The sequence below is a fragment of the Ovis canadensis genome, chromosome 3 (genome assembly GCF_042477335.2).
Source record: "Ovis canadensis isolate MfBH-ARS-UI-01 breed Bighorn chromosome 3, ARS-UI_OviCan_v2, whole genome shotgun sequence".
Classification (NCBI taxonomy): domain Eukaryota; kingdom Metazoa; phylum Chordata; class Mammalia; order Artiodactyla; family Bovidae; genus Ovis; species Ovis canadensis.
Window position 1 is genome coordinate 96,848,718 of NC_091247.1, and position 26,843 is coordinate 96,875,560.

The window sequence follows — 26,843 nt, forward strand, 5'->3', positions numbered from 1 at the left end:
TCTTAAGCCAATCATCTGTTAATGGACACTTTGGTTATTTCTGTATCTTGGCTATTGTAAATAGTGCTGCTGTGAATGCTGGGGTGCCCATATCTTTGCAAATTAGAGTTTTCCTTTTTTTCCCAGATGTATACCCAGTAGTGGAATCGCTGGGCTGAATTGAGGTAGATCTATTTTAAGCTTTTTTAAAAAGGAAACTCCATTCTGTTTTTCATAGTGGCTACCTTTATTTACCAACAACATACAAATGTTCCCTTTAGGGAGACACTATCTTGATCATACTGGACAGTAAACAAATTTGCCTCATGCTCTGGAGGGAGACGCCATCTCTGTCCTCAAGGCTGTTTGCTATAGAGACATCCTTGAAAAGATAGCTGGAATAAAGGGAAGTAGAGCTCTGATCCCAAGGTACGCAGAGATGCCAGAGAATGTGTTAGACTTGTCCCCTAACAGGACAAGCCTCTGATAATGATCAGCTAATGGGGTGATTAATTTCCCTTCACTTATATCTCTTTCTCCCATTGTATTACTCTTTCTCCCATTGCACCTATAATACACAGGTGACTTTTCCCGTTGACCCAAAAGGTCAAACCTTCTATCACTGGTGTTCTTTTGACCACTGTGTATCTGAAGTTGTCTCCTAAAGGGAAGTTCAAATGATCCTTCTCTGATCACTTCCTCAAGCTACTTTGTTTCGTCTTACTTCAAACTCTCAGGTCCTTGTTAGCTTGAAATATGGTAAGACTTGATCAGTTTTATTTACTTAGACTCAAATCCTGAACTTATAATTAAGAGATGTATAAGGAATGTTCAAAACATTTCTTAAGATTTTTTTCAAGTTTGAGAGAAATAAAATGCATATAGAACTTGGCAGAAAAAGAGTTGTAAAACAGAGCAATACACCCTGGTGGAAGATTTTATGATGTAGTTGGAGAGAGTAATCTTCACAGCTGGAATGTCTTTCTAAGTCACTGGTCTGGACACTTTACAATCTCACCGGAATGGAGGTTCTCACTCTGTCAGCTTCAGATGATGGTGAGTTACAGCAACAGCCCAGACCAGTGCTCTAAAGGAAGGTAGATCCTCAGCCTCCTTTGAGGCTAGAGGGCTAAAGTGGAGGCTGAACCCAGAATTGGTCAACAGCAAATGCACAATCTTCCGTCAGGATAATGCAAGACTACATGTTTATTTGATGACCACACAAAAGCTGTCACAGCTTGGCTGGGGAGTTCTGATTCCTCTGCCATTGCACCTTCAGGTTTCCCTTTGTTTCTGTCTTTACAAATTTTTCTTGATGGAAAAAATTTCAATTCCCTGGAAGACTAAAAGGTACCTGGAATAGTTTGGTCAAAAAGAAAAAGTCATGGGAAGATGGAATTATGAAGTTGCTTGAAGATGGCAGAAAGTAGTGGAACAAAACAGTGAACTTGTTTAATAAAGTTCCTAGTGAAAATGAAAAATTTGTCTTTCATTTTTACTTAAAAACTGAAGAAACCTTTTGGCCAACCCCATATGTTGAATCATGTCACTCGCTTGCTTAGTACCCCGTAGAACTCGGACAAAATTTCCTCTTGTAGCCGTCCAGAGCCTCATCTCACACCCCGTCCTTCATGCTGCCCCTGCTCTGTACTTCCCACAGGGACTTGTCCTTGCCAAACTGTTTCCTGTTCTGTTGCCTTTGATCTCTGTTCCCCCTCCTGGAAGGCTCTTTGGCTCCACTCTGCCTGGTGGCATCTGAGATGCCATGCACATTATGCAATGTCTGCTGAGGCTGTGCACCCAGGCAGCCCTCTTTCATTATCACCCAGTTCAGAACGGGCTGTCGGCTTCTCAGTCACAGAGCACCACACTCTTCCCTCATAGCATGTATCATAATTTGTATTATATACATATCTCAGTTTTCACTGTTTCTCTGTCTGGAGAAGGGGGTAAGTTCCATGAAGGTAGAAATCATATTTGACATGATAACCACTGTCTCTGTGGGCTTAATACAGTGCTTGATATAGCAGGTACTCAATAAATTCCTGTCGAAGGGATGGCTGAATGAATGAAAGCCCACAGGGTAAGGGGGACAGGGTCTTACAGTCTGGGTGATGAAGAATTCAGGGGCAGCACGACTCCGATACCGAGGGAACTAGAAGCATGAGGATGTGACATGCCGGGTCCTTCTCTGAGAGTCCCATCTGTCAAAGCTCTTAGAATGTGTACTGATCATTCTCTAAATGGGGATAAGTACTAACATACCATTATGACGCTGAATGTGAACTCAACCTGCACAACACTAGGCCTTGTCGCTTGCGATGATCACCAGATACAAATGAAGAGACATGGGTATATCCCCGTTCTTTGTATTTTAGCTGAGACAGTTATTTATCCAATATCTCTTGGGCCTGAAAACAAAACCATTAATTACAAAGACCAACCTTTTAGGATACAGAGCAGGGTTGATATACCATCCTGGAAACTGTGTGTGTCTGTGTAGATTTCTGATTAATAAACCTCTGGAAATATCTTGAGAACTAACTCATGCCTACAGAATGGGCACACGCTTCTGGCGCCATCAGGACTCAGCCACCACCAGTGCGTGGCGGCTGTTTTCCACGTCAACATGACTCTCTCCCAGAGCTCTGTTCTGTAACTTACTGTTATTAAACCTAAAACTTCATCCACCCCATGGCTCACATCCCCACAAATTAGAGTCACTCTCTGTGGTAGTCATTAGTTCTAGTCACAAAATAGTTCTAGTTCTCCAAGATCATGGTAGGATTGCATAACCTCATCCCTTTAAATTTAGATGTCATCAGGTGACTTGCTTTGGTCAATGAAAAATTCAGCAAGTGTACACCAAAAATTGAACATTGGCTTTATCATGGAAACACAGAGACAGCTTCTGTCAACCTGGATCCCTAAGTGAAGATGACATGAAACAGAGGTAATGTCAACCTGTAATGTAGGAATTAAACACAAAGATAAAGTTATTAAGAATTTCAAGATGACAGCAGCAGATCATTCAGCCATGCAGAATCTGCCTTTTCTCCTCCTCTTACACCTCCATTCTGTACCCTGATATCTCTGTCCCTTCAAGCTGCTGTGTTCTGCCTTTACTATTTATTTGTCTTTTTGGTGTGCTCCATACCCAGAAGGCTGCCCTCTCTTTTTGGCCCCTGCATTGCAGGAACATTCTGGCCCTTTCCTTGGGGATGACTGCTGTGCTGAGTGCTTCCCTCAGGGCTTGCTGACAGTCTTGGCTGGAGGGCCCCCACCTCTTGCTTGCCCTCACTGGCCAACACTGCTTTCACCAACAGGATGTCAGCTTTGTGACCTGACACCCACTCTGTAAGGCTACATTGTAGCTGTCTCTGATCAGGGAGAGAGAGCTATTCCTCACGCTCTTGTGGATTTAAAAAAGCAGGTATTACTTTCTCACTAAATGCCTAGAGAAACCAAATCCCAGAATAAAAACAGAACCCTCTCTATAGTCTCTTTCTACTTCCTTAAAAACATTTTTTTAAAATTTCTATTTCTTTTTTTCTACTTCCTTTTTAAACTTCCTTTCCTGTTTCTTTGTATCTACAGTCAATGGACATCATAACTCAATGGACATCAAAGTTTCTGCTGAAAAAATGGGAAGCATTTGATAATTTATCATTTAAAATTTTAATTACATTTTATAATGATGTACATGATATAAAATTCAGTGGGTGTGAAAAGGTAAACACAGAATGGTAAGTCTCCCTCTCCGGCTCACACTGCCCTTACTTCTTCTCTGTGAAGTTCCGGCATAACCTTCTGGAGATCTTCTATGTGCTTATAAATATACATGTATTTTCACTCCCTCCCCATCCCCGCACTCTTACATTGTTCTGCAGCTTTTTTTGCACTCTGAACATGTTCTGTAAATAATCCAAAATCTTTGCAACTTTTTATAGCTCTTTGTAGTATTCCCTTATTTAGGCAAATCATAATTTGCATCAATAACATGATGTATACTTTCATACATATTCAAATATATTAGTGAATGCTTTCCTAGAAGTCAAAGGGTATGTTCATTTCTAATTTGATATAATGTCAAATTGCTGTCTGAAGTAATTTACAAGAGTGCCTGTCCCCATACGTCTTTGTTAGTATAGTTTCTAAAATCTTTCAAAGTTGTCAATTGATTTGATCTGAAAAGTGTATCATCATTGTAACTCTAATTTGCATTTTTTATTATAAGTGATCTCAACTATGTTTCCATATATTTAGAGCATTTATGTTTTCTTTTCTATGAACTCTTCATATTCTTTCCCATTTTTCAAATAAGATAATGCTCTTCTTACTGATTTTTAAAGAAGTTTGTGTATAGCAAGTTTGACTTGAGGAATTAAAATTTTTTTAATGTAGCTAAATTCATCTTTCTTTTAAGGCATCTGGGTTTTGTGTGATGCTTAGAAAAGGTTTAACTGGAGGTTACTGCAAAATTTTTCCCACAATACTTTCTAATAATTTTTTAACATATAGATGTTTGTTTTATCTGGAATTAATTTTGTTGTAAGCACTAAGCTAAGAATCCAAATTAATTTTTCTTCACTGATCATCACCCTGATATTCCAACACCATTTATATACTAGTTAATCCATCCTTTCCTCACCAACTTGAAAAACCACCTTTAACTTATTAGTCTGTGGATCTGTTTCTGGATCTATCTCTGGTCTGTCTAATCATGATTTAAACGCTATAACTTCTATTATTATGTCAAAGGGGTTACAACAGTATTTTAGGCTAGTGTTAGGGGCGTTGCTGATTTACAGCAAAGCTAACTAGGCCATATGGAGACAATTCTTAACCGTGGCCTAAATCATTCACCATCTAGCTCTTTGCCAACTACAACAAGAGAGGGTCTGACACTTAAGGAGCAATGGGTTAGGGATGTCTAGACACCACATCCTGCTCTCCGCTAAGCTCCCAACCTCCCTGTGAGGTAGGGTGCTCCTTGAGTTATTTTGGTCACAAGAAATAGAGATTCTCTGGAGCTGATTCACATAATAAGGGGGTCATTCGTTTCCTATATAAATAAGGGGAACACGAATCCCAGCCACCTCAGCAGGAAAAGCCCACAGCAAGATCTCCCAGGAAGATCTCGAGCTTTTTTCTTTGTAAAGTGCACATCATTTATGTAGTTTAAAAACATAAGCATACACAACTCACCTTCCAAGGTTGAATGCATGCGCATTTAATGACCTATAGCAAACATACTAGAGTGATGGCCTACGACAAAAGCTGGGGAGAAAAAAGGTGCAAGTACCAAGATGGAAGGGTTTAAAAAGTGAAAATGAAAAGAAATAAACTGCAAGTAATGGGACTTTTCATGAGCTGATGTGAGTATGCTATGCATTGAAGAACTGTGAATCATTTGAGATTTTTTTAAAAATTAAAAGTCATAAATCTGTTCTCTATATCTGCATCTCCATTGCTGCTCTGCACATAAATTCATCAGTATCATCCTTCTAGATTCCACGTATATGAGTTAATATATGATATCTCTTTTTCTCTTTCTGACTTACTTCACTCTGTATAATAGGCTCTAGGTTCATCCACCCCATTAGAACTGACTGAAATGCATTCCTTTTTATGGTTGAGTAGTATTCCATTGTATATACATACCACAGCTTCTTTATCCATTCATCTGTTGATGGACATCTAGGTTGCTTCCAAGTCTTGCTGCAATGAACACTGGGGTAAGGATGGGGGAGAAGGAGAGGGTGAGATAAATGGAGAGAGTAGCATGGACTCATATACACTAACATATGTAAATAGAGAGCCAGTGGGAATTTGCTGTATGACTCAGGGAACTCAAACCCGGGCTCCTTATAACCCAGGTAGGGGAAAGAGCAGAAGGTAGGAGGGAGACTCAAGAGGGAGGGGACATATGTACACCTATGATTAATCCGTGCTGATGTATGACAGAAATCAAACCAACATTGTAAACCAATCAGCAATTAAAAATAAATAAATATTAAAACAACAACACATTAAAAGTCAAAATGTGAAACTCCAGGCAGTTCACTGGAGCCCTTAAGACAGGTCTCCATTTTGGGGGGCAGGTTATACAGGGGTTGATTAGAACTCAAAGAGGCACTGGTGAGCTTTTCTCATAGGAAGAATAGGAAGAACAGGGCAGCCAGGTCTCATGGACACTTAGCTCCTTGTGACTCAAAGTAAGGTCCATGAACCAGCATGGCTATCACCTGGGAGCTTGTTAGAAATGCAGAATCTCAGGTCTCACGCCAGACCTGCTTAATAGAGTCTGCCTTTTAACAAGACACACAGGTAATGGGAGGAAATCATTAAAATTTGAGAACCTCTGCTCTAGGATATAGTTTGGGAAGAGGAATGTTGCTTAGGATCCAGTACAACTCAACTTACTGAGCCATTTCCTTGTCTATCTGTGGCGGTCCTCATTGCTTTTACTGCAGAAGTGAAACAAGTTTGAGAGGGTTCAGGATGTAGCCTCAGAGAAAGTGATCAGAATACAAAGAAGATAGAGGTCACTGGATTTGGTAAGGACTGGAAACTATGAGGTCTGGAAGCTATGAGGCCCGGGTGTTTGGTAGTTGTCCTTAGGACCGTTGAAGTCTCCCAGAATTCTGCAGGATGTGGAGAAGATAAGAAGACTATATTCCAGGAGCCCAAAAGGGAAGGATGTCAATAAAATGAAAGACTGGGGGTGACCCAGCAGGAGGCCATGAGTCTTAATGGTGTGGGACTTTTACTCAAAGACAGAGCCATCGCCAGCCATGGGAATTTCAGTGTCACTTACCCACCCTCAGGTCTGAAGTGTGTGGGAAGAGACGCCTCTAGAAGACAGCAAGGATTCAGGTAAGGTCCAGCAGTAAAGGACGCATTCTGTTGGGAAGTTGAGGATGCAGGAGAATTTCCTGGTACAAAATGGGGCTCCACAAGGCACACTGTAGATACTGAGATATGAAAAGAGGGGTAGAAAATTAGGTGGAGGACAGCAAACTTGGGAGTAATCCATGGAAAAGGTGTAGGAGGAAACGGCTGGAGGGAAGCCAATATTTGGGGAACAGTATCAGTCAGGATAAAGCAGGTTACACTCCCTAACCCCAACATTACAGGTTGACATTACCTCTGTTTCATGTCATCTTCACTTAGGGATCCAGGTTGACAGAAGCTGTCTTTATGTTTCTATGATATAGCCAAAGTTCAATATTTGGTGTACACTTGCTGAATTTTTCATTGACCAAAGCAAGTTTGGAAAACTCAGCAGTGGCCACAGGACTGGAAAAGGTCAATTTTCATTCCAATCCCAAAGAAAGGCAATGCCAAAGAATGCTCAAACTACTACACAATTGTACTCATCTCACATGCTAGTAAAGTAATGCTCAAAATTCTCCAAGTCAGGCTTCAGCAATACGTGAACTGAGAACTTCCTGATGTTCAAGCTGGTTTTAGAAAAGGCAGAGGAACTAGAGATCAAATTGCCAACATCCCTGGATCATGGAAAAAGCAAGAGAGTTCCAGAAAAATATCTATTTCTGCTTTATTGACTATGTCAAAGCCTTTGACTATATGGATCACAATAAACTGTGGAAAATTCTGAAAGAGATGGGAATACCAGACCACCTTACCTGCCTCTTGAGAAATCTGTATGCAGGTCAGGAAGCAACAGTTAGAACTGGACATGGAACAACAGACTGGTTTCAAATAGGAAAAGGAGTACATCAAGGCTGCATATTGTCACCCTGCTTATTTAACTTATACGCAGAGTACATCATGAGAAACGCTGGGCTGGAAGAAACACAAGCTGGAATCAAGATTGCCAGGAGAAATATCAATCACCTCAGCTATGCAGATGACACCACCCTTATGGCAGAAAGTGAAGAGGAACTAAAAAGCCTTTTGATGAAAGTGAAAGAGGAGAGTGAAAAAGTTGGCTTAAAGCTCAACATTCAGAAAACGAGGATCATGGCATCCAGTGCCATCACTTCATGGGAAATAGATGGGGAAACAGTTGAAACAGTGTCAGACTTTATTTTTTTGGGCTCCAAAATCACTGCAGATGGTGACTGCTGCCATGAAATTAAAAGATGCTTACTCCTTGGAAGAAAAGTTATGACCAACCTAGATAGCATATTCAAAAGCAGATGCATTACTTTGCCGACTAAGGTCCGTCTAGTCAAGGCTATGGTTTTTCCTGTGGTCATGTATGGATGTGAGAGAAGGACTGTGAAGAAAGCTGAGCGCCGAAGAATTGATGCTTTTGAACTGTGGTGTTGGAGAAGACTCTTGAGAGTTCCTTGGACTGCAAGGAGATTCAACCAGTCCATTCTGAAGATCAACCCTGGGATTTCTTTGGAAGGAATGATGCTAAAGCTGAAACTCCAGTACTTTGGCCACCTCATGCGAAGAGTTGACTCATTGCAAAAGACTCTGATGCTGGGAGGGATTGGGGGTAGGAGGAGAAGGGGATGACAGAGGATGAGATGGCTGGATGGCATCACTGACTTGATGGACGTGAGTCTGAGTGAACTCCGGGAGTTGGTGATGGACAGGGAGGCCTGGTGTGCTGGGATTCATGGGGTCCAAAGAGTTGGACACGACTGAGGGACTGAACTGAACTGAACTGAAAGCAAATCACCCGATCACATCTAAATTTAAAGGGATGAGGTTATGCAATCCTACCATGAACTTGGAGAACTAGAACTATTTTGTGACTAGAATTAATGACTACCACAGAGAGTGACTCTAATTTGTGGGGATGTGAGCCATGGGGTGGATGAAGTTTTAGGTTTAATAACAGTAAGTTATAGAACAGAGCTCTGGGAGAGAGTCATGATGACGTGGAAAACAGCCGCCATCCACTGGTGGTGGCTGAGTCCTGATGACGCCAGAAGCGTGTGCCCATTCTGTAGGCATGAGTTAGTTCTCAAGATATTTCCAGAGGTTTAGTAATCAGAAATCTACACAGACACACACAGTTTCCAGGATGGTATATCAACCCTGCTCTGTGTCCTAAAAGGTTGGTCTTTGTAATTAATGGTTTTGTTTTCAGGCCCAAGAGATACTGGATAAATAACTGTCTCAGCTAAAAAACAAAGAACAGTGATGTATTGTTCTGGATGTTTTAGCTGATACTTTAATCTCGACTCCCTGAACTCCCATGTCTCCTTGAGACACCAACCAGTGTGGCGAGTGGGAGCAGCCAGCCACACGTTTTCTCTAATAGCTAAAATCCTATCAAATGATGTCACACTGTCTTCTCTCATATGATTTAGAGAAGCAAAGTTTTAATGTTCTTGGATTGACCAATGTGCAAGGGTCCTGTGGCTATTTTGAGTGCCAGCCTACTAGTTCCGCAAAAATATAAATATTAAATCACAAATGTTAGCCTTTCTGGCTTCTGGGACTACAGATCTATATAATCTGTTGTGATTAGGCCATCAGTTTATAAATTTCCTGTTTGGATTACTTTGAAGGAAGCAGATGCTGGATCCCAAGACCTTTGAAGCAGTCATATAGGGGACATTGTTGGCTGCCTATCACATCCATTCTTTTCCCTAAGAAACCTGATATTGTTTGGGATCCACCAAATGACTAGGGGAAGGTAACCCTGTCATCAGCTCCAGGGATGGGCCCTGATTGATCTAAGCCCAGTGTCTCAGTCTTGGTACTCTTGACATATTGGATTGGATAATTCTTTGTTGTGGGGACTTTTGTGTGATTACAGGATGTTGGGCAGCATCTTTGCTAGTAGTATTTCCAATCCTAGCTGAAACAACCCAAAATGTCTTCAGATATTGTCAAATGTCTGCTAGGAGGCAAAATCACCCCCATAGTAGAGAACCACTGATGTAAATCAGCCATGATAATCTTACTCTTCTTTCAAGATAACTGAGTTTAGAATGAGTATATGGCAATTTGACTAATGAAATTAAGGGAAAAGAAGGCTACTGGGGAGTTTCAGGATATGTTTTATTCCCTTATAAGAAAGAGACCCAGGAGGAGACAAGTCCTTTCTCTTTCTCTGGATTTTGTAGTTTGTGGATGAAATCTGGATATGTTGTAGCATGAAGATGAAACAAACTCAGAGAGAAAGGCAAAACCAAGAGATTCTCCCAGAAGTGGGACAAAAGCCCTGATGCACCCAGCCTGGAGCCCAGCCCACCACCAGGCAGATTTTTATTAGAAACAAGTATTTTTATTGTTAGAGCCAGAGTGTTTTGTTCCTTGCACCTGAAATCATCTGAACTGAAGTCATCAGGGGAGAGTGGCACAGAGAGAGGCAGGGCCCTTCCTCATTCCTGCTGGGACAGTTGCCTTCATAATTAAAAGGGATAGATTTCCCATAATGGAAACCCACTCCAGTACTCTTGCCTGGGAAATCCCATGGACAGAGGAGCCTGGTGGGCTACAGTCCATGGGGTGGCAAAGAATCAGACATGACTTAGTGACTAAACCACCACCACATTTCCCATCATTGAAGTGATTAGGACGTTAGGAAGTTTACTTGGATTTTTGGCAAGTTTATAAATAAACTGAGCTCCTGCTGTCTAGAGGACAGGGATAAGGCAGCTACAAAGATAAGGACTAGATGATGCTGGATCAGGAACAGATATAAAGATCAGAGAAGTGCAAATGGGTCAAGCTGTGCTTAGTGAGTGGAGGAGTCAGAGTTCAACGCCAAGACTGATGCAGGCTCAGCTGATTCTGCAGCACTGAAGCCAAAACACCCAGGTTTGCTTATACCATGCTTTTTTTTTTTTTTTGGTTGCACATTGGAATCACTCATGGAACTTTAAAAAATGTTGATGCCTGGGTTCCCTCCCCCGTCCCTGCAAGCTTCTTATATAATTGGACTGCTGTGTGGGCTGAGCATCATTTTTTTAAAACCTGAAACTTCACAGTTGGTGGATTCAGGTGTCTAACCCCAAGTGATTTCCATTCTATTGCGCTGCCTTTACACTCATAGGTACGTTTCTTATTTCTATCTTTGTGTGTGTGTGAATAGATAATTCTTGCACCTGGTGCAAAGGACTACACAAACACACACAAAGACTATACAATACAGTTTCTCTCCCATGCCTGTCTCCCAGTTATCTAGGTCCTCTACCTAGAGGAAAGTTTATGACTGTACTACACAGGTATATGTTTATATTTGGTTCTTTTTTATACACTAATGATAATTTTGTACGTATACTGCTCTATGTCTTGAGTTTTTGACTTAACTGTATCTCATAGATCATTTGATATTAATACCTAACCTCTTTGTTTTTTATTATGTGATGACTAAGTAATTCCATTGTATGGATGTGCTTTAATTTACCTAGTGAAAGTGAAAGTGAAGTTGCTCAGTCGTGTCCGACTCCTTGTGACCCCATGGACTGTAGCCTACCAGGCTCCTCAGTCCATGGAATTTTCCAGGCAAGAGTCCTGGAGTGGGTTGCCATTTCCTTCTCCATTAATTTACCTAACCAGTCCACTTTTCCAGTAGTCATGTATGGATGTGAGAGTTGGACTGTGAAGAAAGCTGAGCGCCGAAGAATTGATGCTTTTGAACTGTGGTGTTGGAGAAGACTCTTGAGAGTTCCTTGGACTGCAAGGAGATCCAACCAGTCCATTCTGAAGGAGATCAGCCCTGGGATTTCTTTGGAAGGAATGATGCTAAAGCTGAAACTCCAGTACTTTGGCCACCTCATGCGAAGAGTTGACTCATTGGAAAAGACTTTGATGCTGGGAGGGATTGGGGGCAGGAGGAGAAGGGGACGGCAGAGGATGAGATGGCTGGATGGCATCACTGACTTGATGGACGTGAGTCTGAGTGAATTCCAGGAGTTGGTGATGGACAGGGAGGCCTGGCGTGCTGGGATTCATGGGGTCGCAAAGAGTGGACACGACTGAGCGACTGAATTGAATTGAACTGAGCCAGTCCACAACTGATAGGGCTCAGGTTGGTCCCGGCCTTACTATGACAAATTATGCCCGAATGTATAAACTTACATGCATATGTAGTTATGTCTGTAAGAAAAATGGGATCTCAAGATCAGTGGGTAGGAGCGCTTGTAATTGAGGGACTGTGTTAAACTGACCTCATGGAGGCTGTGTTCCCATGTCAGCAAATGTGCTGGAAGAAAGAGCACCTCCTAGACTTCCCCGCTAGTCCAGTAGTTAAGATTCTGTGCTTCCAATGCAGGGGGTTTGGGTTTGATCCCTGGTCGGGGAACCACAATCCCTCATGCTGCGGTCCACGCCGCTCCCCTCCCCCCAAAAAAGAAAGAGTACCTCTGTCCCTGTGGTAAGGGGTGTTCTCATTATTTGATTTCTACTGAACTGATGGGTGAAAAAATGGTACAACAATATATTTAAAATTTGCATGTCACTACTCTGAGTGATGTTAATCATCTTTTCAAACGCCAAATAGTCATTTGTTCCTTTCCCATGAACTTGTTTGCATCCTTTACCTAAGCGTTCTTGATTTCATTTTCTTGTTAATGTGAAGAAGCTCTTTACACAGTCACCAGTCTTTCCAAGAGCAGTCCAAGGCTGAGAATCACTGTCTTAAGAGTTTTTCCTGTCTCCATCCCTCACATTCAATCACTGATCATGTCCTGTTTGGGCTACTTCATGCTTTTCTCACTAATTTCACATCTTTATCTTCTGTCATAAGCCTAGTAGTGGCATTCAGCATCTTTCCCCAGGACTCTGGTCTTACTTCCCACCAATCTGTCCTCCACATTGCTTCCAGCCTTAGCGCTATGCTTTTGAGTGCTGACGGGATTCTATTCCTTCCTTCTTGTCTGAGCCTTCCTTGCCTACCTGCCCAGCTTCCCTCCTGCCAATCCCCACTGAAATCTGCTCTCTAGACCAGAGCATTGCATGCCATTCAGAACAAACCAATCCTTTCCATGACTCCAAGACTTCGCACTTGCTGTTTCTGACATGTGAAATTTTCTTTTATCACTGAGTTCTTATCAGATAGAAAACTTGATATTATGAGTGATGTGCTTAGGTAACTGGTATTCAAGATCCACCATGAATTCTGAACTAAAGTCTTCGCATATCGTGTCTCATGATCTCCACTTTGCAGATGAGAAAGGCAGAGCTCAGAAAGGCTTGAGACCACACAGTGCTCCCATGTCAGTTTCAGCATGCTGCCGTGCTCTTCTCAGGCAAACTGGGGGATAAAACCCCGTGGCCTTCAGGATAAGGGGATCAGACACAATAGCCCCCACATTTAGAATGGCACTGCAGGAGGGCTTTCTGGCAATACTTCATAGTGGTCTTTTCCCCATTTACTGTTGACATTGACTATATCTGTGGACCTTGGACGAGGGGTATCTCCCCACGGCTGCCCCTCCTAACCTTGAACATGGAGCTCCTTTCTGCCACTGCCCCTGACCTCGGATGCGCGGTAGCTCCTCTAGGCCGCTCCTGTGCTGTCGCAGCCCAGCACTCTTGGTTGCTGCCCCTGACCTTGGGAGAGGGGTAGCCCGTCTCGGCCATGCTTCTGCGTGGTTCGTTGCAGCTGGTGCACCAGCAAATGTGGAAAACTCAGCAGTGGCCACGGGACTGGAAAAAGTCAATTTTCATTCCAATCCCAAAGAAAGGCAATGCCAAAGAATGCTCAAACTACCGCACAATTGCACTCATCTCACAGGCTAGTAATGCTCAAAATTCTCCAAGCCAGGCTTCAGCAATATGTGAACCGTAAAATTCCAGATGTTCAAGCTGGTTTTAGAAAAGGCAGAGGAACCAGAGATCAAATTGCCAACATCCACTGGATCATCAAAAAAACAACAGAGTTCCAGAGAAACATCTATTTCTGCTTTATTGACTATGCCAAAGCCTTTGACTGTGTGGATCACAATACACTGTGGAAAATTCTGAAAGAGATGGGAATACCAGACCACCTGACCTGCCTCTTGAGAAACCTGTATGCAGGTCAGCAAGCAACAGTTAGAACTGGACATGGAACAACAGACTGGTTCCAAATAGGAAAAGGAGTACATCAAGGCTGTATATTGTCACCCTGCTTATTTAACTTCTATGCAGAGTACATCATGAGAAACGCTGGGCTGGAAGAAGCACAAGCTGGAATCAAGATTGCCGGGAGAAATATCAATAACCTCAGATATACAGATGACACCACCCTTATGGCAGAAAGTGAAGAGGAACTAAAAAGTCTCTTGATGAAAGTGAAAGAGGAGAGTGAAAAAGTTGGCTTAAAGCTCAACATTCAGAAAATGAAGATCATGGCATCTGGTCCCATCACTTCATGGGAAATAGATGGGGAAACAGTGGAAACAATGTCAGAGTTTACTTTTCTGGGGCTCCAAAATCACTGCAGATGGTGATTGCAGCCATGAAATTAAAAGATGCTTACTCCTTGGAAGAAAAGTTATGACCAACCTAGACAGCATATTAAAAAGCAGAGACATTACTTCGCCAACAAAGGTCCGTCTAGTCAAAGCTATGGTTTTTCCAGTGGTCATGTATGGATGTGAGAGTTGGACTGTGAAGAAAGCTGAGCGCCGAAGAATTGATGCTTTTGAACTGTGGTGTTGGAGATGACTCTTGAGAGTCCCTTGGATTGCAAGGAGATCCAACCAGTCCATCCTAAAGGAGATCAGTCTTGAGTGTTCATTGGAAGGACTGATGCTAAAGCTGAAGCTCCAATACTTTGGCCACCTCATGGGTTTATGTCTGGGCTCTCTATTCTATTCCATTGATCTATGTTCTATTTCTGTGCCAGCACCATACTATTTTGAGGACTGCTGTAGCTTGTGGTACAGTTTGAAATCAGGGAGTGTGATACCTCCAGTTTTGTTCTTTCTCAGGATCACTTTGGTTACTTAAGGTCTTTTGCGTTTCCATAGTTTTAGAATTTTAGAAACTTTTAGAATTTTTCATTCTATTTCTGTGAAAAATGCCATTGGTATTTGATAGGGATTGCATTGAATCTGTAGATTGTTTTAAACTTTGCAATGCTCCACATTTAGTGACTATTGGGTGTGGTGAATGTGTTGCCAAGCTTTGGGCCTGCCCAGCCCCTTTGAACACCCTTCTTAATTTAGGACTTCTCCAAGTTGTGACTCCTGACACTGTGGGCCCGTTTCCCCAGCTTCCCTTGAATCTAGGGCATTAATATGTGGCTCAGGTTCTGGCAATCACTTGTAAGATGTCAGTTCAGAGGCAAATACCATAAAGAAAGGGGTGTCATGCAAAATTCCTTCTAGCAAGGATGCTGACAGATAGATGTCTAATCATCAAAGGTGGCTGCGCCATATACCAGCTGTAAAACCCTATGGTTAACATCAGGTGTTGGGCAAAGAGGCCTGAGCCCAGTAGCCACAGTAATAGCATATTCACCAGCAGAGTTTGATGGTATAATTTGTACATTATGCTTAGCTGGCTAGCCTCTGAATTTGATTCTCTGGTCCTCCTGAAGATCCTGAAAGGGACTACAGATTCTTTAATAAACTCTTTTTCTGCTTAAGTTAGCTTGATGGTGTTCAGTTTGCAACTGTGACAGATAAAATTAGATTATTGTGAACCCTGTGGCTTCAATTTTTAAATTGTAACTGCTTTTAAATGACTCTTTTCCCCAATCTCTCAAATTCATACATTACAATTGAACTATGAAACATAAGAAATTTATGCATATCATTAGGGCCCAACATTAAAGACAACACAATGTAAGTAGTCCTAAACATTTATATTCAGGGCAGGCTGGCTCTCAGTCTTAAAATTCTCTAAGTAATCCCATCACTCACAATGAGTTGCAAACTTGATAAATCCCAACTAGTAAAAGGAATATTTGGCAAATAGAGTAGCCTCTTGCCAAAGTGGCCTCTTCCCAGGGCAGCTCCCTGAAGCCTAATGGTCAGGCTCAAGTCAGGCTCAGTTCAGCCCTGTGTGAGGCAAGAGGCAGCCTTGTGTAAAAGCTGGCATTGAATCTTTCAGACATGCCTTGGCTGACTTTGGCCTATTGCTCTGTCTCTTCCTCCTCCAAAACTCCATCACATACAAACACACACGTTTTGCTCTTGAAAGTGAAAGTGAAGGTCACTCAGTCATGTCTGACTCTTGGCTATCCCATGGACCATACAGTCCATTAAATTCTCCAAGCCAGAATACTGGAGTGGGTAGCCTCTCCCTTCTCCAGGGTAATCTTCCCGACCCAGGGATTGAATCCAGGTCTCCCGCATTGCAGGCAGATTCTTTACCAGCTGAGCCACAAGGGAAGCCCAAGAATACTGGAGTAGGTAGCCTATCCCTTCTTCAGAGGATCTTCCCAACCCAGGAATCAAATCGGGGTCTCCTGCACTGCAGGCGGATTCTTTACCAACTGAGCTATGAGGGAAGCCCATTTTGCTCTTAGTGATAGACTTTTCCATTCTGTAATAATGTTTTTATATCTTTGAACAGTTAATCCCTCAGAGGTAAGAAGTCTTTTGTATTTCTCACAGCACTGAACAGACTGTCCTGAACAAAGCAAGGGTTTGTTTAAAACGTATTTGCTGATTTATTTCTCTTTGGGTTATGGAATGTAAATTATGTGGATGTGCCATGACTCCTCAACATTTGGGTGTGTTTGTGTGCGGGGGTGGGATCTGAGGATCAATCAATAATAAATTCCAGGTGTAGAGTCTGGAGCCAGAAAAGTCGAAGATTTAAGTCCTGGCCTGGAGTGAGCAATACTCTTTATTTTGTCATGTATGTGGGGGGCTTGTACCAATACCCACTCCAACCACCTCCCAGGATTGGGAACTTTGTGAGATAACAGGCACTTGAAGTACCTTGTTATCTGGTCCACATGAAATGGGACCAAAGAGGGGTGTGGGAAAGAGGCTCTACAATTACTGTGTGGAGAAAGAATCATAGATGACATGACCTACTGGGCAGACAGTGACTGCAGCCATGAAATTAAAGACGCTTGCTCCTTGGAAGAAAAGCTATGACCAACCTAGACAGCATATTAAAAAGCAGAGATATTACTTTGCCAACAAAGGTCTGTCTAGTCAAAGTAATGGTTTTTCCAGTAGTCACGTATGGATGTGACAGTTGAACTATAAAGAAAGCTGAGTGCTGAAGAATTGATGCTTTTGAACAGTGGTGTTGGAGAAGACTCTTGAGAGTCTCTTGGACTGCAAGGAGATCCAACCAGTCCATCTTTAAGGAAATCAGCCCTAATATTCACTGGAAGGACTGATGCTGAAGCTGAAACTGCAATAATTTGGCCACCTGATGGGAAGAACTGGAAAAGACCCTGATGCTGGGAAAGATTGAAGGGGACGACAGAGGATGAGTTGGTTGGATGGCATCACCGACTCGATGGACATGAGTTTGAGCAAGCTCCAGGAGTTGGTGATGGACAGGGAGGCCTGGTGTGCTGCAGTCCATGGGGTTGCAAAGAGCTGGACACGACTGAGCAACTGAACTGACTGACTGGCTGACTGGGTGTAGTCCCACCTGCCTGAGGCCAAAAGGTTTTGTAACACTGTACTACTGGACAGTATTTCTAGGCAGCAGGCATCCTCCTCTTCATCTCCCACTCCTCACCAAAGCCATCAATACTACCTCAGTCTTCAAAACACCTAACCTTATTGCCTGACTCCATAACCTACCTTTACCTTGGTTCAGGTCCTCATGCTATCTTACAGCTTTCGTTCTGCCTCTGGTCTCTGACCTCCTTCCCCTGTATCCACATGGAGGGCAATTATTGCTCTAAAAAAGCAAATAAGGTCACATCACGTCTCTAAGAATCTCTGTTGGATGGCTAAACCTATTTATCTGTGGCATTTCTATATCTAAAGAGGGAAACCCAGTTATGAGACTATTGCAGTCTGGTGAGAGATGTTGGGTGTGTGAATTGTTATACAAAATGTGGACAATGGTTATCTCTAAATTTTTTGTATTCATTTGTCAAATATTTATTACATGCCTATCATGTGACAGGCACTGTTCTAGGCCCTGTGGACATGAGAAAACAACACAGGTACAGATCCTGCCTTCTTGTAGTTCACAGTACATAGAATGGTTTGTATTTTATAGGTCACTTTGGCCCCTGAGTGAAGAACTGACTTTAGGGCTTGGGTGGAGAGAGGCATGAATGGGAGCAGGGAGCAAGGCAGGAAAACGTTGATATTGGCTCTGGCTGAGTTGTTGGTGGCTTGGCTATGGGTCGGATTGACTGCTCGCTGACAGATTGGCTGTAGATGAAGGTGAGTAGTTAGGAAGGAATCAAGGATGATTTAGGGCGGATGATGATGCAATATGCTGAGACAACTGGGAAAGGAAGAGATTTGAAAAGACAAGTTGAGTTCGGCTTTGGACATGTTAGATGAGAGATGCTAGTCACTTCACTGGGAGATGACAAATGGCAGTTGGAGAAATTCATCTGGAACTCCGGGAGAGGGCCTCACGGCAGATCTACATTACTGAGTCATCAGCACGTAAATGATATAATAGTCATGGGGCTGGCAGGGAACACCAGGGAGAGAGTGACACTAGACCACAGAAGAGGGTGAAGGACAGCCCTTGAATAGGCCAGCATTTACCAGTAGAGAAAGTGGGGGCTAAGGAACCTGGAGTGAGGTTCGAGGGAAACCAGAAAGGTAAAGCTTCCCTGGCTCAGCAGAGGAAGATGTGTCCAGATGAGGGATTTGGTCAGTTGTGCCCAACATCCCTGAGAGGGGCAGTAAGACAAGGGTATAAAAGAGATAGGACTGGATAACCAAGGACCTACTGTATGGCACAGTATTCCAAATACTCCATATTTTGGAATAACCTATTAAAGAATCTGAAAAATATACATATATATATAGAATTGAATATATACACAATAGTTTTATAGATATGTATGTATATCTATATACATATATATAGGGAGAAGGCAATGGCACCCTACTCCAGTACTCTTGCCTGGAAAAGCCCATGGACGGAGGAGCCTGGTAGGCTGCAGTCCATGGGGTCGCACAGAGTCAGACACGACTGAAGTGACTTAGCAGCAGCAGCAGCAGCACATACATGTACATATAGAGCCACTGTGCTGTACACTGGAAACTAACACGGCACTGTAAATCTATTGTGCTGCTGTTGTTTAGTTGCTAAGTCATAGCCAACTCTTTGTGACTCCATGGACTGCAGCCCACCAGGCTCCACTGCCCATGGGATTTCCCAGGCAAGAATACCGGAGAGGGTTGCCATTTCCTTCTCCAGAGGATCTTCCTGACCCAGGGATTGAACCCATGTCTCCTCCACTGGCAGGCAGACTCTTTACCACTGAGTCACCAGGGAAGCCCACAAATCAAATACATGTCAATAAAACATTTTAAATGATTAAAAAAAAAGAGATAGGAACAGAAGATTTGACAATATGTACGTCATTGTGGTGATGATGACCAAAACAGTTTTGGACCTGAGCCTGACTGGAGTATAGGGAGGGAAGGGTGAGAACGTGTAGTTAGTTGGCAAGAGTACATAGCTTCTGAGAAGTTTTGCTGAGAGGCTAGATCATCGATGTTTTTGCTTTTTCTGTATATTTGCATACAGAAATTTGTATATTTGTATATGTTTGTCTATTCTTATTTCCCAAGAATGAACATTTAATACTTCTGTTTTATTATTATTATAGATTGCAGATAGCACTCCCCTGTTTATCAGAGAAGGACAAACTCCTCAGCAGAACACTGCAAACCCTCATCTTTCCTCCTCTGTGATCTTTCCAACCTCAGGCTTGCTGTTCTCCACAATCACTGATCTCCCATACGCTGTAGTCACTCTTGGTGGCTTCCAGCATGAATCAAAGTCTGGTGCCAGCATATGACCCAGCAGTCCCACTCCTGGGCACATACCCAGACAAAACTGTGGTTCGAAAAGATACATGCACCCCTATTTACAACAGCCCAAATATGGAAACAATTTAAACACCCATCTACAAATGAATGGATAAAGAAGACATGGTATGTGTATATAATGGATTACTCAGCCATAAAAAGAATGAAATAATGCCATTTGCAGTAACATGGATAGACCTAGAGATTATCATACTAAGTGAAATAAGTCAGAAAGAGAAAGAGAGAGAGAAAAAGATCAATACCATCTAATATCACAAATACCATCTAATATCACTTATATGTGGAAGCTGAAATATGAGACAAATGAAACAGAAACAGACTCACAGATAAAAGAATAGACTTGTGGTTGCTAAGCAGGAGGGCAAGGGGAGGGAAGTATTGGGAGTTCAGGATTAGCAGATGCAGACTGTTATATATAGTATGGATAAACAATGAAGTCCAACTGTATAACACAGGGAACTGTATTCAATATCTTGTGATAAAGCATAATGGAAAAGAATAGGAAAAAGAATATACATGTATAACAGCATCACTTTGCCATACAGCAGAAATCTACACAACATGGTAAATCAAATATATTTCAATAAAATTTCTAGAAAAAGGAAAAAAAAGTTTGATGCTGGACATTAGCTGTGGCTCCTATTTGTCTCAGAATCCCTAAGCCACCCCACTCCACACATGGCCAGGGTCATTTGGTTACACACTTACCACCCACCCAGTTTCACTCACGCATCAGTCCCACAGTTGCAGACAAAAGTTCTTTTCTGCTTTCCACTTTCTGGCTCTTAGAATGGCAGGATGGGGTAACTAATTGGGAAAAGAATAGGGCCTCAAAGTCAGAGGACGTGGGTTCCTTCCTTTATCTGCCACTCACTAACTGTAAGAACTTGGGCAAGTTTCTTAAGGGCTCTGTATCCTCATCTGTAAAACAAGGTCAGTAAAACTCACATCCATTCAATTTTGTGAAGCTTGGCATAAAGTAAAGCAGTAGTTGTGGCGGCTAACTTTGCGTCAGCATTGCGCGGACGCCTGGAGCCACAATAGGTGAGAACTAAGATGCTTCAGAAATGTGACCGGGTAGCAGGGGCCCCTCACATGACCCCGAGATGCCAGACAGTGTCTTTCTCCCCGCCCAGGGCGTGTGCAGGTCCGCTGACCCGTCTTTCCAGTCACCCCACACCCCGGGTCTGTGATCATGCACCCCCCACCCATAGCTGAGCCTGACGCGGCGTTGGCTCATGCGCCTTTCCGCCGCAGCCTCTTGCCACGGACCACACGTCTCATCCTCGGCTCCTGGCCCCGCCCCCAGCCCCAGGCGCGCCCCTTCAGCTGGCCCACTCCCTGTCTGAGCGGCCGCGCCCGCGGGCCGTAAGCTCCGACTGGCTGCGCCGCGGCGGGGGGCGGCCCGTAGGCGCACACACCCTCCCCGCGCAGCCAATGGGCGTGCGCGCGTCACTGACCCGGCGGCCCGCGAGCCGGCAATCCCTCAATAAGCCACATTGTTGCACGAAACTCCAGCACAGGAGTCCCAGCCCGCCGCTAGCACCGCCGTGACACCTAGCCGAGAAGATCCGCGGGCGAACGCAGCCCACGTATGAGCCAGAGAGTTCCGGTCGCCCTAGTGAAGCCGGACTTCGATTCTTTCTCAAGTTGAGCCTTAGTGATCTTGTGGCTGAAGTTAGTACTTTGACACTGGGACATCCCAACACGTCGCCTGGAGTGATTCTTGGTCTTTCAGCAGTTGCGACTACCAAAACCTGTTTTTAGAGACCCGAAACCCTCCAGCCGGGCGCGCCATCGTGTGCTTTCTTTGTGTGCCTCCCGGACTCACCAATCCCGGCTGGGCCGCCAAGTCCAGGTACAAAGCGGTCCGATCGCCGCACTCTCCTACCCCGCACGCGCTCCGGCCTCGGTTTCCCAGCTCTGTTCCGTCGGGAGTTGGCAGGATGATTGCCTCACATCTGCTCGCCTACTTCTTTACGGAGCTCAACCACGACCAAGTGCAGAAGGTAAGCAAGGGGCGCCTGGCTCGCCTCTGAGAACCTTACTTTGTACGCGGCTCTCTCTCCGGGGTCCCGGCCGACTAGGAATCTCCTCTTAGACCGTGCGGGGACCCGCTTTCTCCCCATTCTGGGCCGCGGACGCGGAAAATACCAGGACGGCGGGGAAAAGCCCTGGGCTGGAGGAGCCACGTCCGCTAGGCACCGGCAGGCGTGTGCGCGCCTGCGAGGCTCCGGGGCTCGTGCACCGCGCGCCTCTGCCTCTCTGCTCTCCCGAGCGCACTCGCGCTCGCGCTTCCCCCCACCCCCCGCCCCTGGAGGGGCGGGCCACCCTGCACGTAGTCTGTGACTGCTGGTTCCACGTGGGAGGAACCCCCCGTTCGCAGCCTGTGTTCCGGCCGGAGCACGTGGGGAGAATCGTGGCGGGGTCGGGGGAGCAGACTCGGCTGCCTGGGCTCCTCCAGCGCTAAAAGACGGCATTTCGGGGACCTACGAGTCCCTCTAGCGTTCCTCACGGCCTCGTGGGAAAAGACCACACGGGAAGAAGCTGGGAAATGGGCAGAGGAACTTCGCCCGCCGCGCCCCTTTTCCGGAACTGAGGCGCCCGGAACCGAGGCTCCGCTAGGGCCGTCCACCCCCTCCTCCCCTCCTCCCTAGCGTCTGGCCCCGGACCGCCCCGCCTCGAGTATCCCACCCCCGGTCCTGCCTCCAAATGGGGGCCGGACTTTGGATATTACTTTTGATGTTCCCAAAAGTTTCTCCAAGAGGACCAACTCCACAACCCCCTCGTTCCTTTGCCGTCTTCCTGGGGATTTTTGTCTTGCTGGAAACGAGCCTTTTTCAGTTGTAGGCCTCGACCAGTCTGCCCACTTTCTCTCTCAGCAGTGCCCTCAGATCCGAGCTCTTTTTCGGGCCAGATCTTTTACGCCGGGGAGCCTCGCTCTCTGTGCCTCTGGGTATGGAGTGGGGGTGGGGCTAGCCAGGGCCCCAGGCGCTCTCTGGGGGAGAATTGAGTTTCTGAAATGCTCGAGATTGCGGGATTGGCTCCTGCCCTGGGCCTCAGCTAGGATTTGAGACGAAGGGGTGGGCGGGGGTGGAGGGTGTCCAGATCTGTGAGTCAATGACGGAACGTTGCTCAATTACATACTTGAAATTTCTGTCTTAGTGGGAACACATTTTGGGGAAAATGTTTTGACATTATCTTTCTGTGGGACGACCTGCTCATACTCTCTTTCTGGTTGATCCTGAGAGCGAAGGAGAGGATGGTGGGTTGCCGTCACAGTGTTTTCAGAGCCGTGGCAGATGAATTCCAATATAACACGAAGTTTCCCAGCCTCAAACTGGAATAGGGAGCAGACGGCATCTCGTTTAGTTGAGTACCTGTCTGTCAGAGGCAGGACCTTAGCTTTCGGCTTATTTGCCCAAGAAGTGAGTTAACCCTTGTGGAAGACTGTCATTTCTTGGCAAGTCCTAGAATTCAAAGCTTGCTGTTGTCGTGTCCGACTCTGCAACTTCAGGATGCCAGGCTCCTCTGTCCTTCACTGTCTCCCAGAGTTTGCTCAAATTCATGTCCATTAAGTTGGTGATGCTGGGGCTTCCCAGGTGGCTCAGTGGTAAAGAATATGCCTGCCAATGCGGGAGACGCAAAAGATGCGTGATTTCTCTAAATTTAGGTAATTCCACTAAATTACCTGAGTCGGGAAGACCCCCTGGAGGAGGAAATGGTAACCTGCTCCAGTATTCTTACCTGGAAAATTTCATGGACAGAGGAGCCTGGTTGTAACCTCATGGGCTACAGTCCATGGGGTAGCAGAGTTGGACACGACTGAACAACTAAGCATGCACGAATTGGTGATGCTATCTTACCGTCTCATTCTCTGCCACCGCTTTTGCCTTTAGACTTTCCTAGCATCAGGGTCTTGCTGATGAGTTGACTCTGCATCAGGTGGCCAAAGGTGTTGGAGCTTCAGGTTCAGCAGCCTGCCTTTTGATGAATATTCAAGGTTGATTTCCTTTAAGCTGGAGGGTTATTAATTCAGAGGCTGTCTTCTCATTTGGGTGAAGTATTGCCCCAGGACTTCTAAATTTACTCACTCCTTGTTCAGAGGATGGAACCTAGGTCCACAAATTTGCCCTCCCCCAAGCGAGAGGATGAAAGCTAGGACTGGAACCTTACTGGCCTGGAATGGGGAGTGGTCATCCCTTTAGTCCCAGGTTGTAAAGAGAATTACCCAGGTTATGTAGAAATGAGTTCTAATCTCTGTTTTGTGGTTTATTAACCACAGGACCCTGAGCAAGTCACTGTGGTTCTTTGGACCGCCAACCTTTTTTTTTTTTTAATTTGTAAAACAAGAGTGATAAACGTCTAGTTTCTCCACTTTAGGAAGTTGTGATGATTAAGCACAACAACGTAAAAAGTTCTTTATTGTGAGATTCTCTGCACTTGCAGCTACCTTTCAGTGAGTGAAGTGCCTCAGGGACGCTTGGGTGTATTTCCTCTAAATTACCAGTGGGGGCATAATTGAGTCAGGCCTTAACTCAGCAGTTGCGGAAGCTGGAGTTTCAGTTCAGTTCAGTTCAGTTCAGTTCAGTCTCTCAGTTGTGTCTGACTTCTTTGCGACCCCATGAATTGCAGCACGCCAGGCCTCCGTGTCCATCACCAACTCCCAGAGTTTACCCAAACTCATGTCCATCGAGTAGGTGATGCCGTCCAACCATCTCATCCTCTGTTGTCCCGTTTTCCTCCTGCCCCCAATCCCTCCCAGCATCAGGGTCTTTTCCAATGAGTCAGCTCTTCTCTTGAAGTGGCCCTAAAGTACTCTCCTCTTTCACTTTCATCAAGAGGCTTTTTAGTTCCTCAGTTTCTGCCATAAGGGTGGTGTCATCTGTATATCTAAGGTTATTGATATTTCTCCCGGCAATCTTGATTCCAGCTTGTGCTTCTACCAGCCCAGGGTTTCTCATGATGTACTCTGCATATAAATTAAATAAGCAGGGTGACAATATACAGCCTTGACGTACTCCTTTCCCTGTTTGGAACCAGTCTGTTGTTCAGTCTCCCAGATTAGGTGAGCAGTAAAAAAGTTGGAGAAAAAAGATGAGAGTGAAAATGTTGGCTTAAAACTCAACATTCAGAAAACTAAGATCATGGCATCCAGTCCCATCACTTCATGGCAAATAGATGGGGAAACAGTGGAAACAGTGAGAGACTTTATTTTCTTGGGTTCCAAAATCACTGCAGATGGTGACTGCAGCCATTAAATTAAAAGATGCTTGCTCCTTGGAAAAAAAGCTATGACCAACCGAGACAGCATATTAAAAAGCAGAGACATTACTTTGCCAACAAAGATCCGTCTAGTCAAAGCTATGGTTTTTCCAGTAGTCGTGTATGGATGTGAGAGTTGGACTATAAAGCAAGCTGAGTGCTGAAGAATTGATGCTTTTGAACTGTGGTGTTGGACAAGACTCTTGAGAGTCTCTTGGACTGCAAGGAGTTCCAACCAGTCAATCCTAAAGGAAATCAGTCCTGAATATTCATTGGAAGAACTGATGCTGAAGCTAAAACTGCAATACTTTGGCCACCTGATGCAAAGAACTGACTCATTGGAAAAGACCCTGATGCTGGGAAAGATTGAAGGCAGGAGGAGAAGGGGATGACAGAGGATGAGATAGTTGGATGGCATCACCGACTCAATGGATATGAGTTTGAGCAAGCTCTGGGAGTTGGTGATGGACAGGGAAGCCTAGCATGCTATAGTTCCTGGGGTCGCAAAGAGTTGAACACGACTGAGCAACCTAACTGAACTGAACTTAGGTGAGCAAAGCTGTTTGATTCCAGCTACATTTGGGAAATAGGAAGAGAATCAGAAAGAATATTTTGTAAACATCTTTTAAACCATGTTTCTTATGTCTCCAGCAATGGCAGGAAGGTTCTTTATCGCTAGTGCCACCTGGGAACATAGAGCAGTGACTCTTAAACTCTTAAAAGTTGATCCTTGAAGGAAGAATTAGGAGAGAAGGTTGAAGCTTGAATTTTAGAGTTTTTTGAAAAGGCCTTCATTTGAACTCTTCTGAAATCTCTATCATTTTATATATTCTGGGTTATAGTCTGAGGCAGGGAAAGTTTAGGTTCATCTGCCCAAAATTAGCTCCATCGGAATCACTTGTCTCCTGATAGACAAGTCCAGTGTTTTGTGCTGTTAGGAGTGAAGTGAAGTGAAGTGAAGTTGCTCAGTTGTGTCTGACTCTTTGTGACCCCGTGGACTGTAGCCTACCAGGCTCCTCCTTCCATGGGATTCTCCAGGCAAGAGTACTGGAGTGGGTTGCCATTTCCTTCTCCAGGGGATCTTCCCTACCCAGGGATTGAACCTGAGTCTCCCGCATCACAGGCAGACGCTTTAACCTCTGAGCCACCAGGGAGAGTAAGGGTTATTTGCTCACTTTTGCTGATTTGACAGTTTGAAACTCAAGAGCAAACACATATAGCATCTACTGTGTACCAGGCAGTTTTAAGCTCTTTACACTTGTTATTAGCATTTACTCTTTACAGCTGCTCATTAACATTCACAGGAACACCATGAAGTAGATACTATTATCAGCATCGCTGTTTTACTGGTAAGCAATTGAGGCACATGTGGCTTGTTCAAGGTCACTAACTTTTTTGTGAGAGCAGGGAATTGAAGCCAAGCCAGTTGGGTTCCAGAGGCCCTTGCTCATGACCACACTCCCTGCTTCTGGGACTGTTAGAAGACTCCATCCTGGTCTATGTCTGTGTTCACTTTTGGACGCTGGCAGCACCTTCATCCAGCATGTCCAGGAATGCAGCTAACTCTCTTCTTGGTCAGATTAATGGCACCAGTACTCTCTGACTTTTCTGGTTGGAATCCCTGGACTCATTTAATTGAATTTCTTTTCTGATTGCTATACCTTTGTCAGCTGGTTCCTGGGTTGCTTCAGAGGCCTCGTGGGGTTTGTTTCTAGTCTC

At 44.4% G+C, this 26,843-nt stretch overlaps 1 protein-coding gene, 1 long non-coding RNA gene and 1 other non-coding gene across 4 annotated transcripts in view; 1 reads left to right on the forward strand and 2 right to left on the reverse strand.

The window, feature by feature from the left end:
* Nucleotides 1-202: 202 nt before the first annotated feature.
* Nucleotides 203-22,144, reverse strand: LOC138435648 (uncharacterized). Of its 2 annotated transcripts, XR_011255163.1 has the most exons (4): nucleotides 21,691-22,140; nucleotides 6,800-6,956; nucleotides 5,644-5,712; nucleotides 203-2,390 (listed from the first exon to the last, which is right to left on the reverse strand). It is a non-coding gene; the product is annotated as an uncharacterized lncRNA (long non-coding RNA). The 2 variants fall into 2 exon arrangements; XR_011255162.1 differs by lacking the exon at nucleotides 203-2,390 and having other exon boundaries at nucleotides 3,642-5,712; nucleotides 21,691-22,144.
* Nucleotides 21,325-26,843, forward strand: part of HK2 (hexokinase 2) — a 68,283-nt gene continuing 62,764 nt past the window's right edge. Inside the window, exon 1 of the mRNA XM_069580558.1 lies at nucleotides 21,325-21,868. Coding sequence (XP_069436659.1) covers nucleotides 21,806-21,868 — 63 coding nt within the window. The 5' untranslated portion in view covers nucleotides 21,325-21,805. The remainder of the gene's footprint in view (nucleotides 21,869-26,843) is intronic.
* On the reverse strand, nucleotides 26,207-26,278 carry TRNAH-GUG (transfer RNA histidin (anticodon GUG)). The gene has a single exon. It is a non-coding gene; the product is annotated as a tRNA-His (tRNA).